The sequence below is a fragment of the Pezoporus flaviventris genome, unplaced genomic scaffold (genome assembly GCF_033815535.1).
Source record: "Pezoporus flaviventris isolate CSIRO_AGI_PZ_B2104156 unplaced genomic scaffold, CSIRO_AGI_Pfla_v1 ptg000045l, whole genome shotgun sequence".
In the NCBI taxonomy this organism is placed as follows: domain Eukaryota; kingdom Metazoa; phylum Chordata; class Aves; order Psittaciformes; family Psittacidae; genus Pezoporus; species Pezoporus flaviventris.
The window spans coordinates 31,382,666-31,401,894 of record NW_026892593.1 but is presented as its reverse complement, the minus strand read 5'-3'; the positions used below and the strand labels follow the sequence as shown (position 1 = coordinate 31,401,894).

The following is a 19,229-nucleotide window of genomic DNA, read 5'->3' as shown; positions in this document are numbered from 1 at the left end:
ACCTTTTGGTGTGGCATGACATTTACAATACATTTCAGTGTTTAAAATAGTGCCTTCAACTTTATCCTCTAAATGAATGCACTGGCCTGTTAAACCTGCCACAGGGAGCCATTAAGAGAGGACTGGAAAGCCACAGAATATATGAAGAGCTAAAAATACACAAAAGCATATATTTTTAAAATCAGGAATCTGCAAGTAAATCCAAGGTTTACATTGCAATCCTATTTGCTGGTCCACTTTCTGTCAGATACGAAAGCAGAAACCATTCTTTCATTCAGGAAGTTCTACTGCTTTCTCCTTTCTTATCTCCTTTCAGAAGCATTATTCATAAAAAGACGACAAACCAAACCCACACAAAACCAAAAAGCCCAGACTTTTCCACCTTCCACTTACCTGCAGCATCTGTATCCAGTTAAGAAATCTGCCTGAGCGCTCTGAGGCATGTCTTCACTGTACCATCTACTGAGGCTCTTCCTCCCAAAGCATAGCCCCATGGGGTAAGCCAAGCCCAGGTAGGGCTTTGTGAGGTCCCACCCTCCCCGTCAGCCTCCCCACCTGCACACTGCTCCATCCAGTCTAGCACCAGAGGAGCTCTTCTGGCAACCACACAGAGATCTGGTTCAAGGAAGGCATCGGGCAAAAACCTAACCCTGCAGTGGAACCTCACCCTCTGCTTAAGCCATGGCAGCCACACTCTAAAACAGTCTTACACCTGCAGCATCCACTCCTAGGTGTGTGGCCGAGATGTTACGGGGACAACCAACGGAAACAGGATGAACTGCTCCACAATACTCCTTGCAAGACATCACTAGCTCTTCTTGGTTCATAATCTAGGAGACCAGAAACATGGATGCGCTCAGCTCCCTCTACAAAATGTCCAAACAAAAAGAGTACCGAGTTGCACCAGGTTTGTGTTTTGACATGTTACATCCTGTGAACCAGCTTGTTCTTAATAGTTTACCATGTTTTCATCAAAATGTTCCTCATATATATATTCAAAAAAAAGGGGAGTATAGGGAAGTTATGAACCTGAAAGAAAATACTACTTACCTATCTACAGGTAACCTGTGGGGATCAGCAACCCAATAACTTTGTGGTAACAACTTGTAACAGAGTTAGAGTATGTCTGTGTGAGCATGCAGTCACAAACCCACACTGAGACTATGAGAAGAATAGGGCAAGCGCTGCCGAGGTACCCCCACCATGTTTCAAACCTCTTCACTTGCCTTTGGTGGGAACAGTCAGTTCAAATTTTGGATTCCTCTGTGACAGCAGTATTGAGGTCCGTTTGGCAGCATACAGTGAGGGGACAGGGAAGAATGACAAAGGATCTCTGGAAGCACCTAAAAAAAGCAGTTCCTTCCCACGTCCAGGGACTGTCACATTTCTAATGATTGTGCTTAGCACACTGTAAGGCTCATACCTACAAGATAATGAAGTACCAATGCTAGTATTAACAATGATGTTTCTATAATCCTTAGAATAATAAATATTCCTCTACTGCCTTTTGTTTCTGACACAATCGCTACCAAATGTGAAATGCCTTCTGAAAGATATTTCTGCCATTATTTTCCAGATCTATTTCTGAAGATGAAACCATACAGGTTACTGCTTGTGTACAAGTTCAAATCCAGACACACAGCGCAGAGCTCCCATTCTGAATTCTCCACGTAACGTTTGCAGAACTAGACAGTGCAGTAAAAGCTGTATTATGTACCACAGCAATTTCCCAGCAATGACCATAAAGGCCCAGCTAAAACCAAGCTCATTTTAATACAGGATCCTTGATTAACATTTAAAGGGGGGTGAGAAGGAATAAAAAAAAAAGAAGGGTGGCATACTAGCATCTTCACCATGGGCTTCACTAAGCTGCTTCAGGAGCTCTTTTGAGCTACAAAGTATTAAAAAGAAAAGAAGTCTGACCTCAATTTTGGCTATTTCAGGGAAAACCTCTAGATTTATGACTTTTTTTTTTTTGTAATACCAGGGTATGTTCACAGAACATGTCATTTTATCGTCTTATGAGTAAAGCACTGACTTCACTAATGATCTGTTATCATCACCACTCAAAGCTACATCTTCATATTCTGCATCTTAAAAAAAAATGCCTCGGGGAAGAAACAAAATGTTAAAATCAAATATACTTTGAAGAATATCTGAGGTCTGTATTTAGGGGTAGTGAAAGATGTGCCTTTAATTATTTTCTAATTAAGTCAGCTGTGAGTTTTAAAGTTCAGAGCAATAGAAACTGCTTTGATGTTTCACTTCACATAATATCAACCTTTTAGCACAGTACAAACAATCATGTTCCCCCCATCTTGAGATAAGCTTCACACCATGTGAACATGTAACTGAATCAAAAGCAGCTGTCAACTTCAACAAACTCATCATTTTTGCCCATAACTGTGAGCAGAAGACATTTAGAAAGATACTAAAGGTATTTTGTAGCTTCTTTTCTACTGGAATAATCTGTAATTTACTTAAATCCTTTGACATTTTTATTAAGGCACATCTTATCACCTCTCAGTCACAGAATAAGCAACAGAACAGCAGCCTGGATATCCAAACCACCAAGTCTTCCTACGACCATCATAACCAAGGTCTTCACTAGAAGAGTCCCCAGAACCTCTACAAGTAGGACAACTCCTTCCAGGGTAGCGTATTAAGAGAAGAAAATTAATTCTTTCCTAGGATTCAGCTCAGCAGGTGCAACACTCCTTCCAAAAGCTGTCACATCTACTGGGGGACATGGTAACAGCAACTAGAGAACCACAGACAGGCAATAGGAGTGAGCCTAAACAAGAAGGTTCCGCCAGTAACTTCATGAGCTGAAAACACACTGCACAAGTTAACCTTGGGCAGAGGTGAGCACAAAGCACTTTTTCGGTGACAAAATGAAGGATTAGCATCCCAAGAACCTCACTGTGATTTGGTGATCAAACAGAAGTCAACTGATCTACATTATATCACCTGCTGTGTTTCAAGCCAACTTACTTGATTTTCTGACAGCTGGGCAGTTATATAGGGTTATTGTTCTACAGACAGTTCCATTCTTAATCAGAACTCGGTAAAAGTATATACCAGGAACTGTTTCTCCTGTATTTTATAACAATCCTGCCATTACAGTATTAAGGCAACCACAAATGCCCTATGGTTTAATAAACAAAAGAGGCAATCTTGATCCAAGAGCCACTTGGATTTGACATTCATCAACTTAAGAAGCACTATTGGTTCTCCTCCTTGCCTAAATACTTGGCATTTGTTTGGGGTAATGTTATGTATGCTGTGCTCAGGTCTAAGATGTAGGAGCTGTCTACGCTGTGTGCTGGCTAACTGGCACCCAGCCTAATCCAGAATATAAAAATTCCACCGTACTAAGTACATCAGCTGTCTGCTTCATTTGACAGAAGCAAGAATTCCAAGCAGGGTGACAAAAAGCCAGAAATCCCACAGTCAAATCCACCTCCTGAAGTCCTCTTACACACAGGCTCAAGCTAGGAACAAGGCATTCTCCCAATTCTTTTACTCTTTGTTAGACACATTCTACCGAGTATTGTCTCAAGAACAAAGTTGCAATTTACAGCACAGAATTAAAAATCTCATAGAAGGTATTTCCTTCAGGATCCTTTAATTACAACGTGGTGGGTTTAGGAAAGCTGAATATTATTTTGCCAGCATTATACTTTTTTAAAAGCAGTAAAAATACCTCCTAGGCAAGTAAAGGATGAACAACTGTTCAGAGAAGCAGATCACATGGTCAGCTGAACACTAATACTGTTTTTCAAATTCTATGAAAACAAACTCTTTCCCATGAAGGCCAAACCAGACCCCAAAGCAATGCTTTGCAGCTGATACACAGAATGTTGAGAGGAGGTATTTAGGTTTGTCAGCGATTCTGTTGTAAACCACAGCACTGCAAGTCAGTCTCAGACTGAAAGAAGGGAAAGTGATTTGTACCCACAGAATAAACCAGGTTCTCCCTTGACCTTGCAGGGGGAAGGAGACACAAAATTCTGTTCAAGAATAATTCTTCACATCCTGTCAGTCATGGTGCCCAAAGAAGCAAAGCCTGCTTAAGGGAGGCAACCCTTCATGTAAATTAATTCTACTTTTCAATGAGAACAGAAAAATGCAGTTGAAAATAGATGATCCAATTCAGAGTTCTATCCGACTGATGTCCAGAAGCACTTGTCTCCTCAGATAGCCATATGTACATGCACCAGTCTCTTATCACTAAATTAAAAGGTAACTAAAGCAATTCAATGTTATTTTAAGAGTCATTTCCCCAAGGAAATGACTAAATTGTAACTAAATTAAAATGAGAAAGATAGTCCAGTCTTTGAACTTTACAGTGGTCCCACTCTATGCGAATATCTTATCTAGCTACTATGAATCTATCCTCTTAGATCCTGAGATCCACTTACTGGGTTCTCTAAGAGCTAAATGGCTTTCACTACAGAAAGAGTTCAGACTCCTGTCCATAGTCATCACCCCACACTGCATATTTTTTGAAGGGGAAAAGGGTGTCCCCTTAATTCAACAACTAAAGGGCCCCTCTATGTCAAGTGAAATACTCATAGGATTTGGTTTATTTTAACCTGACCTGCTAACTCACGCAAAAACTGCAAACTGTCCTTAATATTAGATTTTACAGGAAAATCAGCTCAAAGATTTAGAAACAGAAATGCAGAAAACAAGGTTTTAGAGTTACAAGGCTACAGTATATGTAGACGCTGTGTAAGAAAAGTAACGCTATGCTAAGTTAGGCTCCATGAAAGCTGGGAGCATCGTAACCAGAAGGTTTCTTTCATTACAGATCTCTTTTTTTGTGCAGATTACATGGGAGTCTGGTTACTGCTCCCATCAGTTGCCTGCACAAGCGATGCTCCCGACTGTCTCGTGTTCCTCCACTGCCAGCATTTGTATATGGGCACCCAACAGAGCAACTGTTCCAAGCACGAACTTTTGATTAAACCAGCCATTTTTGTACAGGACACAAGACTCCCTGGTGCAGAAATATGAACATGCCATTTTTCAGCCTACACTTACAGCAGGACAGATGTGATACTTTTTCTTCTTTCTTTCAGTCAGTGCACCTGAAAGATCAAGTCACAAATAAACTCTCCATCCCAAATGAGACTTTTACCATGCCCCACATGCAACCAGGATAATTTGCTCCCATTTGCTCTTAGCAGCAAGTAAGTTTTCCTATTTATCATCCTGCAACAGACGAAGCAAGTCTTCTATGCGAAGATTCCATCCTCTCCTCCTCCTCCCTTCTTTAACTATCAAATATGAAAGCAACACCTACTTTGAGCCTTCAGCTGCCGGGTCCATACCTCATGGAGGGTTCAGGACTTAAGTGTTTTCCAGGAGACGTTTACCCCTGTGCTGTATCACAAAACAAGAGCCACCACATGGATCTAATTTCTGGATCACAGGTACTCCTGCTCCTGGAAAGAGGGAGCACGTCTGTTTGACAGGATTAAAATGAACTTCTCTCCTGCTCGTATTTCTGTTCCTTGGTCTTCAAAGCTTGGGTTATAGAGTCTAGCCTGGCAGATCCAGAAACACTTCTGCAGGAACCCTCTCTCCCCAGGGCTTTTCAGAGTTAAACACACATGCACAGTAACACAAAAAGGGGCTGATCAGTCTCTAAGTCACCAGTCTGGACAGTTGGAGGATCAGCTCCTTCAGCTGGCTATAGCACCTACCTGCTGCAAGCTTCAGGCACAGCCCTGGTCACTTGCTACATGTCAGCTTTCCTAATACTAGCAAGCTAACCAGCAATGACAGGAAAAAGAAAATTTTTCCTTTTTTTACCCTTTACTTCAGATGCCCGCCTATGCCTACACTACCCGATCTTTGCACACATCAGTAACAATGTGATAAAAAAAGATCACAATACAGTAGTTCAAATTACATCTATTGTGAAAAATAAATTGCACTGACCTTTCTGCTGAGCTCATAAGCAAGGCTCAGCAGCACTGAACCTTGAACTCACTCATTTCAGACACCAAGACAAACAATGCAGGTCAATCCTCCCATTATGCAAGACACAACCACCATATTCTTCATCTTTAAAGCAGCGCCAAAGAATGTGCCAGTTTCTGCACACACAAGCACTATGGATCACACTGAAATCCTCAGTGCACTTGTTAGAGTTTACGCAGCTTTACCAGATGCTTCCAAGATGAACTATGGAGATATTTTGGAATTAAATGAGTAGTTCTACATGAAGACTTTCATAATCTTAGCTTATGTATCTGTAAGTGAACACGCTAAATCAAGCTGCTGGTGGATGAGGTTTTGTTCTTCAAATTCCTCAGAATTCTTCAGAAGAGAGCAATCCAGCACAAAAAAAAAGTAATGCTCTAAATAAATCTGAATTAAACTCTTCCAAGTTGGCAGGCTACTGTGATCCTAGGCACAATTATGTGTAAGAAATCACTGAGAGGAAGGTCTCTCAATGGGTGTTATCAGCCATCAATAAAAAGTGTTCAGCTACTTTTGCAGTATTAACAGATCTATCCCAGACTTTTCTTCTGGAGGGCAAGCCAAATCATGGGATCCCTGCTTCACCGGAGACCAGGTTGGATGAGGCTTTGAGCAACCTGGTCTAGTGGAAGGTGTCTCTGCCCATGGCATGGGGGTTGGAAGCAGATGATCTTTAAGGTCCCTTCCAACTCAAACAATTCTGTGATTCTATGATTCTACCTTCAGTCAGATGAGAAACTGATCTTCAGCTTTTATTAGTACTGATCAGAGACCACAGACCATATGGATTGGGTACTGCAGATACAAGATAGGAAGACTCTGCTCTACGAGGAAGAGATGGTTAAACTGTGCATCCATGCACTTGATCACACCTCAGATCAATTAGGAGGCAGAACACAAGACAAGCAGTCCTAATAATGGACAACAGGGGTAACTACAAGAGATTACAGACAACTGCCTTTGTAATTTGCCCCTACTGTATTATTGTATATAATTTCTAAAAGAAATGCACTTGCAAGCAACATTTTCCACAATTACTTAGTGGGTAAAGAGTGAGACAGAAAAGCTGACAACCAGCACATCAAGTACTCTTACATACCCAACATTAACACTCAATGCTTCCTCCAAGGCAGATGAACCACTACTGCTTTTATTATTATTTTCAGCACAGCACAGAATCCTCTGTATTCAGGAACACAAATTCCTCTCCAACACACACACACACAGATGAGTAACTAGAAAGTGATCTTAATTGCTACATAAATCACATGTGGCTACTTGGCATAGCCAAATACATGCCTGCATAGGAAACAGTCTCCTCAAAACTGTCTGGAGTATTTCATCAACCTTGAAAAAGAACTGGTGTGCCAAAAAAACAGAAGGCAAGCAGCAATTACTTAGTTCAAGTCAATTCATACCTGCCTACAGAAACGCATGGGCCTCGTACAGGGACCTAAACGCATACAAAAGCTTAACAGTACTGTAGTCAGGTAAGTGCTGCATCGCAACTGCAGTGGGTGACAGCAAGCTGTGCTAGCTTTAGCCCCACTAGAGCACGCACCAATGTCTATGAGATGTGCTGGTTTTAAGACCTTTCCTGAACACTGGTCTCAAATAGTAAAAAACTCCATTATATTTACAGAATCACAGAACAGTTTGGGTTGGAAAGGACCCTAAAGATCACCTAGTTCTACCCCCCATATATAACTTTTTTTATGTGAGTGTATATATGTACACATTCACAAACCCCGACTATTTCTACCTCGGAAGAAAGCGCAGTATGCATTGAACTCTGTGTGCTGTCTGCAGTAGTTCCCCTGTCCATGATGAGAGTTGAACGATAAGAGACCTGTCACTCTCACTTCTGTCTTCCAAACACCTATATTGCTTGGCTTGGCTCCCAGGTATACTGTCACAGGCAAGTGCTGCGTTAGAGAGCTACCACTTCATCTAAAATCCTCTGTTAATCGGTTTATTTGCAACTGTTAATCCAACGCTGGTGCCACTGGCTTTTTACACAGGGGATAAACTGCAGGATCAGTTTTCACTTCAGTTTTACTTCATTATTTTGCACTTGCAGCGGCTAAATGTTAGCTAGTAAGAACCACTTCCAAAATGGTTATCCTGACACTGTTCTTACACACAGGTCTACAGCTGACATTAGAGAGCATGAAAATGGGGTACTAAATTCTCTCCTTCCTTAAGTAACTAGTTATGATGGGTTGGTTGTTTTTTTTTTAATTGCTTTAGTGTATTCAGATGATCCTGATCTCTGCTGCTCTGCAGAGCACTTCCCCAAATCCACCAGACTCTTCACTTAAAACAAAACTCCTGTCTGCATGTCTATTCATATGTGTTCAAAGAAGCCTAAGTCTAAACTTTTGGGGCCATAAGGCTATAGGTGCCCAATACTTTGGCTTCAGTGAAAGTCCAAAGATCCAGCAGTTTTGCCTTTCTGCCTATGCACTCAGATAAACCCACAGGATTATCCCAACTCCACTACATCACTTAAATCACAAAACACCCATAAATATTAGGTACTCCTGATCCTACCAGTGAAAAGCCTAGCTACCATGCTCCAACACTCAGATAGGTGGAACAAAGCCTTTTTTTTCCTCCAAATAAAAGGGGGGGAACAAATTCTGTTCTTTATCTGGTGATATTCAAATAAATGTCAGTAACGTAGTAACACATTGCTGGCGCTCCAAAAGTTTATGCTAACAGAACAGCAGATACCTAAGATGCACCTAATTGTAGTAGTAATATAATAGACTAAAAATAAGTGGGAAAATAGCCTTAATACCACCTGCCACTGTTGCTGCACTCAGGACACTTAAATTGCTGTATATAACAGCACTCGTTAGATGTTTTAGTGATGTGAACTCTTCTTGGGACAATACATTAACCCGTTCCTCCTAAACTTGTTTCTCAATTTTTTGTGTGCTAGTAGTTCCCATTTCATACGGTGAAGTCCCCAAAATGTAAACCGACGATTCTAAGAACCACCTGTGATGACAAATCAGTGTACATCAGTCGGCATCCTCTGCACAGAGCATAAATCTCACCTCACCTCCAGGCTGTCAGACACCAGGAGGGGGCTTGGAGTTCACCCCAAAGCAGCCATCACGTTCCCCCAAGCTACTGAGGCACACATGTCACATTCAGTGGTCCAAGAGAGGACAGTGGGGCAGAAACACAAAGTAAGGATTGCTAGTTTACTCTGTGTCTATTTTAAGCCCACAACACTGTCAATCTCTACCCTGCTCATTCCTTCAGCTCTTAACTTTCTAGTATTTTAGGTAAGACAATGTTTATCCCATAATACTCACTGACTGCCAAATGGATAACAAAAAAAAAAAAAAGAAAAAAAAAAGGAAAAAGAAAAAGAAAAAAGAATGAAACATTAGTGGGTATTTTTAGCTATTTTTTATTTTTAAAAAAGTTTTATGATTACACATGAAACACAAACCCAAGCCTTTTGGCTCCAAAGCAAGCCTATAATTAGAAACCTCATTTGTTCTGGTAGTCAGGAGAACCATATTCCCTAGGGAATGTTACTAAAAGGAAACCCAGGAAGAGCTGTAATGGCCAAACAATGTGAAACTTGATTAATAAACAGACACTAGTAACACAGAGCCATCCTAACTGGACTCAAACAGTTACAAACTGCATTTTACCCCTAGAAACTGTTTTCTGCTTTCTTCCCAAATGAAATGCCTTTTTTGTCTCTCTTCCTCTCAATGAAACACCTCGAGCCACTGTGCAAGTTCAAGTGGAACAGACCTAAAAAAGAGCTTTTGCACCTTACCCTGCAAACCTCCTCCTCTGACAGTGGAATGAGAGCTGGCTGGTTACCTCACCAGGACTAGTTAAGGATGAGACTTTCACCCTCTGTCTTTTGCCCCTCCTCTGCTCTTTCATATCCGCTTTCCATTTCCAGCTTTTTTAATGCATTTCCTTTCCCACCCCCATTACCACACCTGCAAATTCCACTGACATGCAGAAAAGATGGCCTCAACAACAGTGTCGCAGCAGGCACCGGGTGCAGGGGAAGGAACCAAGATGGTGGGTCTGGAAGCTGGGAGGACTGTGATCAGTAAGGGGAAGAAAGAGGTAGAAATTAGACTTCAGAGAGGGAAGGACTGGTGCTGACAGTGAGGAAACGAGAGTGCTCTCGGGTGCAGGAGAAAGTGCATTTCTGGAAACTGCCAACTGAAGCAAATGAACTTTTCTTGTAAGCACTTTTACAGAGCCCTGAGTGAAACGGTGGAAGAGCAGAAACACACAGTTGCTTTTTTTCTTTGAAGAGCAGAGCAGCATCCAAGTGCCAAACTTCCTATCTCCAAAGTATGTTGCATCAGACTTCCAGCAGAGCTCTCTCATTTTGTATGCAAACTATTAACAATTCAGGTGTTGAATATGAGCTGCAGTATTTGCCCTCTTCTAACAGCTGGGATCCATGATTTTCACAGCACTGCCGGCTTCTGAACCAGCTTCCCAAAGCACAGTGGTGTCCTCTCTCACAGATCACTTACACACCAGGGGAGGGAGATGGAGGCATCTTGCCCATAGCCTCTTCTCATGTTTCTAACCCTTACAGTTACAGTGGAAGGGGACATCAAAATACAGAGCAGACAGAACCAAGCACAGGGATGTCCCCAGGTGTCTGCTGTGATCCTGGCAGAAGACATGAGCTTAGCAAGGCTGGGAATTAACCCAGATGCCAACCACAACACTTGAAGAGCCTCTGTCCATCAAGGCACCTGAGAAAGGAGAAGTATCAAGGATTCACATCAGCTCTGTTCAAAATGGGAGAGTATGGGGAGCTAGTATGTGGACGGGAAGGGCAGAAAACATGCCAGGAAGATGGAAGATGTGCATCCCTTCAACATATGGCAAGGCTTGAATGAGCAGGCATGACTGTTTCCACTTTCCCTGAAAGGATGGGGGTGAGCAGGAGGAAAAAGGGAGAGAAAGGGGTCAGCTTTCACAAGTTTGCAAACCACCTAATTTTGGTATTTTCTCTACAGGGAATGGACAATTTCCAAAGGCTTGATCATACAGAAACATGGGTCTGGTCTTGTGAAAGCCTATGGACATGGATAACTTTACTCACATGAGTAGTCACAGTGTCAGGACAAAAATATTTACAGTTCCTCCTTTCTCATTTATTAAATGAGTCATCACAAACATGAAACAGGGCCACAGTGAGCTCAATCCACTCCCTGATACCTAAATTTTACAACAGCCACAGAAGATAAGAAGTCTTAAATAAAGCTGAACTTTCACAAGCAAAAATGCAACATAAAGCAATCTGTGTTTCATGCATGCTGCCCTCAGATTAAAGTATTTCTTGCTTGGGGCCACTGCTCAGCCCCAAAGCACCATGCTGCCTGATGTATGATGTAATGCTTTTCATGCTTCAACTTTTTAGAAGTGTTATAGAGAGAGGAAGAGGCAAATCTTTAACCACTTTAGAAAAGACTGGGCATCCTAGGCAAAGCCCAAAGGTGCTATGACAAGATTTTGACACCAGAATGGGTATCAATCCATTAAACCTCTTGTAGCTACAGAAATCGAGGTACATAAGTGAGCCCATCTTTGCCCCATTAAATGGAAGACAAAAATTCACCCAGCTATTTAAACTTCCTTTTTCCTTCTCCTCTTTGGAAATCCACACAAAACACGTCCAAGCACTAGTACTGAGTTTTTCTGCAGGCACAGCTGCAAGCCAAATGCTCTAACCAATTTTTCTCCCCACAAGAAAGGGGGCAGAGGGAGCTAAGAGAGGAATAAAAGTAACTGCCAGCACTTAAGTCTTCTACAAGACAAGAAACCCACACTGCAGAACTTAGTATCTGTATAGTTGAGAAAGACGCAGAAACAATAACTAGCAGCTCCCCTCTTTCCTCTTCGCTCAAGGGGACATAGTATGCATTTTTTGACTAAACCTCAAATACAAACCAAAAGTAACATCCTCATCCATACAAAGAGGCTCATTATGATTGTTATTGCTGGAAGGGGAAGCTCACTCTTACTGGCCACATGACTGTTGAAATCTACATTCAGCATTGTTTTGGGGATTTTTTTTCTTTCCTCTATAACTCAGCAGCTCAAAGCAACTGGTAATAACTTTATGACTAGAAACATTAGCCGAGCATTTCTGATGCTTGCAGAGTCAGCAATACAGATGAATTTGTTCCAGGCTACTAAATACATAGTTAAACACATACCCTGCAGCACCTCACTGTGGTGTTCTTTTGGGAAACATTACTAGAGCACAATATGAAATTTTAGGGGGATATTTCTCCATCCTCTCCTTGTCTGGAAACATTATCATCACATACAGCAATTTATGCATTTGCACAGTTTACTGCTTACACAACTAGTATTCACTAACACAGCTCATACAACAGTGTTATAAATGCACACGTATGTTTTTAAGATACAAATCCAGACCTGGGCCTTCTCACACCTCATGATACAGTAGCTATATGCAGCCTGACAGCAGTTAGGCATCTGTGCACATACCATAGGCCTCTTCCGTGAGGGCCAGGTGGCTGCCGATGCTGGCCAAATAGGTTAGCAAATGAAGTTCAAGGACACTTGGGAGCACTTGCAAACTTCCAGAGAGCCCCTCAGGTTATGGGGAGGCTGAAACTAAAGAGGGGTGATAAGGAGACCCCTGAGGAGGGTTGCAGCGAGAAGCGCCCTTGGGAACCAGCCAGGACCTGATAAAAAAGCTGGTCCCAGCCCATTGGCAAAAGATGCCTGAGCTCAGGTGTAGGGACAGGGTGCGCCCAAGGCTCCCTGCCAAACTTTGCAAAGGAAGCCAAAGCTCAAGAAAGTTCTGTGCACTTCCTCGAATGGGGGCAGGAATGTCCCGAGGGATGGTTAGAGGGCTTAAGTTTTAAACAAATCACAGATGGGGCATAATAGATGGCGAACCTCGGAGAAACATAAACCAAGGCTGGCTCTGTGCAGCACTATGTAGCCTAGAGGAACAGCTGTGGGCAGCGAACGATGGGTCCCTACAAGCCACACAGGTGAACCAGAGGGAACCCGAGTTATCCAGGCTTCAACAAGCAAGTTTATAGCTATGTCTCCACAGCAGCAGTAACATCAGCACCAAAGTGCAGCAGGGAAAAAACACCAGAGGTCTGCACTATGAAACAGGCTTAACAGAGAAAAGACATAGATGTCGGTGGGTCAAGAGAAGAGCTAGCATAAACCAGATAGGCTCCCTAGCTCGTAGTTTCCCGAAATACAAACTAGCTCTAGAAAGTGATCTGCATTTTGGGAAGGGAAAAACGAGAGGGGCTGGACTGCTAAACAAGAAACGTGACATTTACCCTGCATGGTTTAACGACTGCTCTGCATCAGACAGGGACTGTTCCATTTCGTATCCCCGACTCGAGTTTTGCTCCTAGGAGAGCGGGGCTGGTATTGCTATGGCAAGGCTTCCCCAACACACCAACACTTCTCGCTCTGCCTGTACCCTGCGGGTCCTTCACTGGAACTTCAATACTGACCACAAAAGGGGCTGGTTTGGGGCTTTTGCTTTGTTTTTAATCAGTTCTTCACTTCAAAGCCCACTTGGCATTTGATTTCCTGAACTTGAATGCTTAAACCACGGCACTTGAAACACTTCTGAGGGCCTTCCTCTGCCAACAAAACAGCTGAAGAGGCTGTCATTCATCTCGAAACGAGCTCCGAGAGCGGTGAAGAGGCAGCCCCGCCGTACCCCGGCGGCAGAGCCGACAGCGGGGCTGATAGCGCGGTTATTCACCTCAGAAACATGTGATGTTTGATCACATCCCATCCCGCCGGACCCCTCAGGCCGGCTCCCGAGCGGGGCACCGGCCGGGCCCTCCGAGCTGCCGGGCCGCCTCAGAGGGGTCCGGCGCAGGAGCCCCGCTCGCAGCCCGCTGCGGGCAGCTCCGCCCGGGGCCTCCCCCTGCTCCGTCCCGGCGCCCAACGGCTCCCGCGGCCCTTCCCCGTGGGGGAGGGGGCGGCGGACACGTGGAGGCCGAGGCCGGAGGGAAGCGGCGCGGCCCGGCCCGGCTGCAGCTGCCCCGCGGGGCGAGGCCGCCCCTCAGCCCGGCGCCCTGCACTTACTTGCGGGTCGGCGCGGGTCTTGCCCGGCGGCCTCCTGAAGAAGGAGGTGCGGGCGGTGAAGAAGAACTCCTCGGACTCCTCCTCCTCTAGGCTGCTGTAGCCACTGCTCATGCTGCTGGTCCAGGTCATCGGCAGCAACGGCGGCTAGTGCTGCTGGGGCCGGGCGGCGGAGAGCGCCGTCCCGGCCGCCACATGGAGCCCCGCCGCTGCCGTTCCTCGCCCAGCGCCGCCGGGTCTAGGGCACAGGAGGAGGAGCCATCGCTCTAACAAACCCGCTCCCGCCCTCCGCTCCCTTCCTGCTCCACAAGTTTCCGCGCTCAGGGCCGCTTCGAGCCCCGCCCGCACGGGCAGCAGGTGAGGGGCGGGGACGACCGCTTCTCCCCCACCCCGGGCCCGAAACACCGGCCTGGCCCGGCCCAGGCGGCGTCCGGCAGCCGCTGCCCGGGGGAGGCGGGCGGGCAAGGGAGGTGAGAGGAGCGGTGTTGCTGCGCGCCCTCCCGCCGGGCTTGTGCTGCTGGTAGCTCGGCTCCCCCTCCTTGCTTACAAGCAGCGAGGCAGGTGAGGGGCTTGCTAAAGAAGTTCCCAAGAAGTTACCCGATTTCACCCTCCTGTGCGCCCGCAAGAAGGAAGTCATGAAAAGATGAGCAGTGGCAAAATAACTGCAAGCCTTTCCCGAACTGTTTTCCCAGTGAGAGGGCTCTTTGAGTTTAAGCTTCGCAAGCACTAGGAGACCCAACCGTGCTGAGCAGGAAAGACTTTTGAGTTCCCGCAGCTGCTGTGGGTGGCTGGCGCTGGCCTCTCGCACGATCAGGCCCACAGAATGTTATTAAGTCGCTGGAATTCGTGGCCCCAGGATGTAGCAAGGAGTGAGGCTTGTGAAGACTCGGCAGAGATTAGATATGTGTATAGATAGCAAGGATATCCAAGGCTGCAACTGGAAAACGTATTTAAAAGCACAAAAGTTCTGATAACGTGCAGGGCGTACATCAAACTCATCGTTAACGGGGGATATTATAGACAAAGCCTGAAGGCCAAGTTGCTCTGTAATTACCTGCTTCAGAGTTTCTCATGTGTTCCTTTAATTTATCTAGGGCTGGTCACTGTCACCGACAGGATACTGGGCTTAAGGTACGGCTTCCTAAGGCTACGCAGCTGCCCAAAAAAGCAGGCTTGCCTTTCCTGCTTGCCCTCAGCCCGGCGTTCCTGCTGTCCCCAGTGCCACCAGTGGTCCCACGGGGGGAAGTGAGTCACATCAGTCACTCACTGCCGCAGCAAACCCCCGGAGGTGGGGCTGTGGGGAGCAGGAAGGAGGGCAGGCTACACCTTTCAGCCTTAGATAAAACAGATTTGAAGTTGTGTGTTTACCAAGCTGCAGTCTGAGCCAGTACATCAGCTCACATGGTCTCAGCACTCAGCCACAGACATATCTGGACATCAGCAGCTAACGTCTCCTTTCCCTCTTCCCCGTCCCCAGCATGCTGCCCCCATACAAACTCCTCATCTTCCATGTGCAGCCATTCCTAGCCCCTCACTCGAGCAGGATCTGGGGCTGCTGCTGTCAGATTGGTGCACTGCCTGCACCAATATGCTGTACGTATTGATAAAGTCACCTCAACACCAGAAGAACAACTCACACCAAGAACTTAAGCCAGTTCACCAGTTTGGGAGGAGTTAAATCCTTACTTTCCTACCAATGCTGATTCTTGATGAATGACCAGATTTTTTCTGTGGAGTTTGGCATCTGGCAGATTAGAAGGTTGCATAGCTTTTAGAAACAAGTAATTGAGTTCAGCAGCATAGATGTGAATGTGTCAGACCTTGAGCCTACTTGTTGGCAGTGTAAAGCCCCATGGTATTTGAGATAGCTTTAAGTTTAATGCCAAGTTACTTGAATGCGACTAAAACATTAAAATGCTTGCTTTAGACAAATGAGCTTTGTGTTACCTGGCTGGCCAAGACCAGCCCCGTGCCAAAAAGAAGTCCCACCAGAGATCTGCTGGGCTTGCCTCTGAACCTGTCCAAGACCCGATAACCTCAGTTTACAAAGCTTTTGGATAAAATGCCCCTGGCCATGATTGCAATTAAGGTGAAGGATTTTAAGCGACTCAGTTGCAAGTCCTGGGCTCGAGTTTATATGTTCTGTGGCAGCAAGGCACGGCATTCACCTTCTCTGTGATTTACAGTATTATTTTATCCTGTTGCAACAAAGAATGATGGACAAAATATGCCTAACTTCTTTGTGACCTATCTTCCAACATGAGTTCACTCCTCAGCTCTAGTTCCGTTTTTAAGCCTACTAATTTTGACAGTGATAATTTTTTTCTGTGATTTTTAATTTTTGACAGTTATTTTTTACTTTCATGTTTTTTTTCAGATGTGACCCTGAATCCAAAAATTCACATGAAGGCTCAAACAGATGCGATGCATTTCGATTTTGTTTTGTTTGGTGCTTGCAAATCACATATCCAAATCTCACCAAGTATTTTGCAAGGCTGATACTTAAAGATGAATTGGTATACCTGTGGATTTCACTTTTACCAGGCTATATTTATATTTTTAAGGTCTCTGTCCCCAGACAAGTACTTTTCTACCATCTCAAATTAACTACTTAATTTTACCTTAACTTGCCTTGTCTTTGTTTACTTACCAAAGACAGCCATGTCTCAAGATAAAGTTAGCAATAAGCTTTCTGAAAGCATACATGTTCTTAAGGAGAATTATTGAAGCATTAGGTAAAAATAGTGAAGTTAAAAGCCGAGGAATGTGGCACAGGAGAGAGAAAAGCACTGTGAGGCTCCAAATCAGTCCTTCCAAGAAATAATTCAGTCCCGTGAGAAATTAAGCTGGCAGTCAGTTATCACAGGGTCACCTGGCCAACTGGCAAGAAGAGTGAGCTGCTGGGGTTTTCATAAATGCATAACTAAGTTTGGGTAGCAAGAAGTACAAGTGCACCTGGGAAGAAAAGGAAAATAAACTTTTTTATTAAAGCTTGCCGATACAGATGGCATTCCAGGATATTTTTTAACTGTAGCCCGTTCAAGCTAGTTAAAAGTGGTAACTCACGTAATACAACCAAAAATAGTAATGGGCACCCTGTGTTCCAAAGCAAGAGTCTCAGGAATAAAATATTAATATAAAGCGATCAGAGGCAAAGATACCCTGTGTGATATACAGTTATGTCTTGTGTAAGGGAGGAAACGATATTTTAAATCGCTCTTACATTCAAGGATAAAATTCAACTTTAAATCATGTTGTGGTTTTGGAGAATCTGCTCAGAGAAATGAAACATCATATATAGCTTCCAGAAAAGTGGAAATGAAAGCTGGACTCCCTGAATGGCGAAACAGGTGTGAATAATTTTATGAATCTGGCAAGGATTAGGACTTCCAACTACCATAACTGAAATAACCCTCAGAACCAGACATCAAATTGCATAAATGTGGAATGCTTCACAAGCTCCTGCAGCTTCATTTGTTTATTTGTATTAAAATACCACTTCACTGAAGTGATCACAATACCACAGGAAAGCACGGTTGAACAGGATTACAAGGGGCAGCTCAGTAAATTCATCCCCAGCTCTGAAGAAGAACCAAGTACTTGAAACCATCCCTAACAGACTTTCAGATAATCCATTTTCGAAACCCAGTACAGTAGTGTAGTATCTCCCTTAAGGGTCATTCCTTCCAGTGTTTAAGCTGTTTATTGACTAAGAAAGTTTTTCTTAACACCCCGTTTTAAATCATTAACCTTGCCCATTTGCTTCTTAGCAAAAGAAAGAGTTTCTCTAGCAACCTTTTGAGTATTTGAGGACTCTTTTTGTTCCCCCATTCTTCTGCTTCCCAGACTAAACAAAGGGACAACTGATAAAACATCCTATAGAGTTTACATTCACTCCATCGGGAACTGCATGATGTTTACATGTTTCTAAAACATCCCCTCTGCCTGCTGACAGAGAAACTGGGAGGACTCATTAAAACGGGAAAGCTACTAAACATTCACTCAGCCAGCAATGCTGCTTTGAGGCCCTGGACCAAGATGCTCACTTCTGCACACAAGCCTTGGTCTTTTCTCCAGATTTTTACCAGACCACATCAAAAGGCACTGGATCAAAGGAGCAGGAGACCTAAAGCAAGATAGGGCATGGGCTTGGAGAGTCCTGCAGCATTTAAGACTATATTTCTGTTAAGATAAACACAGTAATGGGGACTAAACTTCCTTCACCCCTCTAAACCTATATTAGTATCCCCCCAGTTTCACCAGTGTTTTGCAGGAAGAGCTTCATTAACGATCCTAGCAGTATTCAGAATTATAATGACTATCAATTTGCAAGATGCCCCCAGCCCCTGTCTACTTCAGAACCCTTTTGGTCACTTCTGGAGCCCTGTGGGCCTCTTTCTGCCTCTCATTTTCTGCCTTCACATGTCTTTGCAAGCCCTGGCCCTGATGCTGTAAAGGCTTCACGGTGGACATAGCTTTAGTGATGATTGGTCCCTATGGGACATACTGAATCTTAAGATATGCTTAGAAATCCAAAAGGATTACTACCTAATAGCATGTTGGATTTGGCTTCTTTGTAATATGTTTGCAGGAAAAATAATTATTCCATGATGCTCATTATGTAATTTATAGCTGTATAGCAAAGATTACCCAAAAACAAGTCACAGAGGAAGAAAGATAGTTTGCAATAGGCTATCCCTTTAAAATCAGAATAAATAATTTAGAAATAGAATGAGTTTATTTTTTTCTACATTCCAGCTGAAAACGGTGGTAATTTCAAATGATCAAAGCAAAGCAGTCAAGTTGAAATACAACCAACACAGAGCATCCACTCAGGCCTGTAGTTTCCTTACCTCAGTAAACTTTCTGTTTACTCATTTCTCCCATTTGTCTTGAATTAATAGCTCAGGTCTGTTTAGTACCACTGGCAGCAATGACAATTACCCTTTGAGTCATACTCAGCGACTTGTTAATTCAAACAAGGTCATTCCAGCCGCACAGGCACATGAGTGCAGACTGGGAACAAACAGGAGCCAGCTAAACAGCCTCTCTCCATCTCCTGGTGAAGAAATGCTATGGGGACACGTACTCGCTGTGGCAGATACAACCTTAGATGG

At 44.0% G+C, this 19,229-nt stretch overlaps 1 protein-coding gene across 3 annotated transcripts in view; it reads right to left on the bottom strand.

Annotated features, from left to right (window-relative positions):
- The window catches only part of RASSF3 (Ras association domain family member 3), a 54,091-nt gene extending 39,669 nt beyond the window's left edge, over window positions 1–14,422 (bottom strand). The window contains exon 1 of one of the 3 annotated variants that reach the window (XM_061467835.1): window positions 14,116–14,422. In XM_061467835.1, the coding sequence (XP_061323819.1) occupies window positions 14,116–14,244 (129 nt within the window). In that variant the 5' untranslated portion in view covers window positions 14,245–14,422. Of the gene's footprint in view, window positions 1–393; window positions 505–13,786; window positions 13,827–14,115 lie in introns of those variants that run through there. The other 2 variants (XM_061467836.1, XM_061467837.1) reach the window with 2 other exon arrangements.
- Window positions 14,423–19,229: the final 4,807 nt, after the last annotated feature.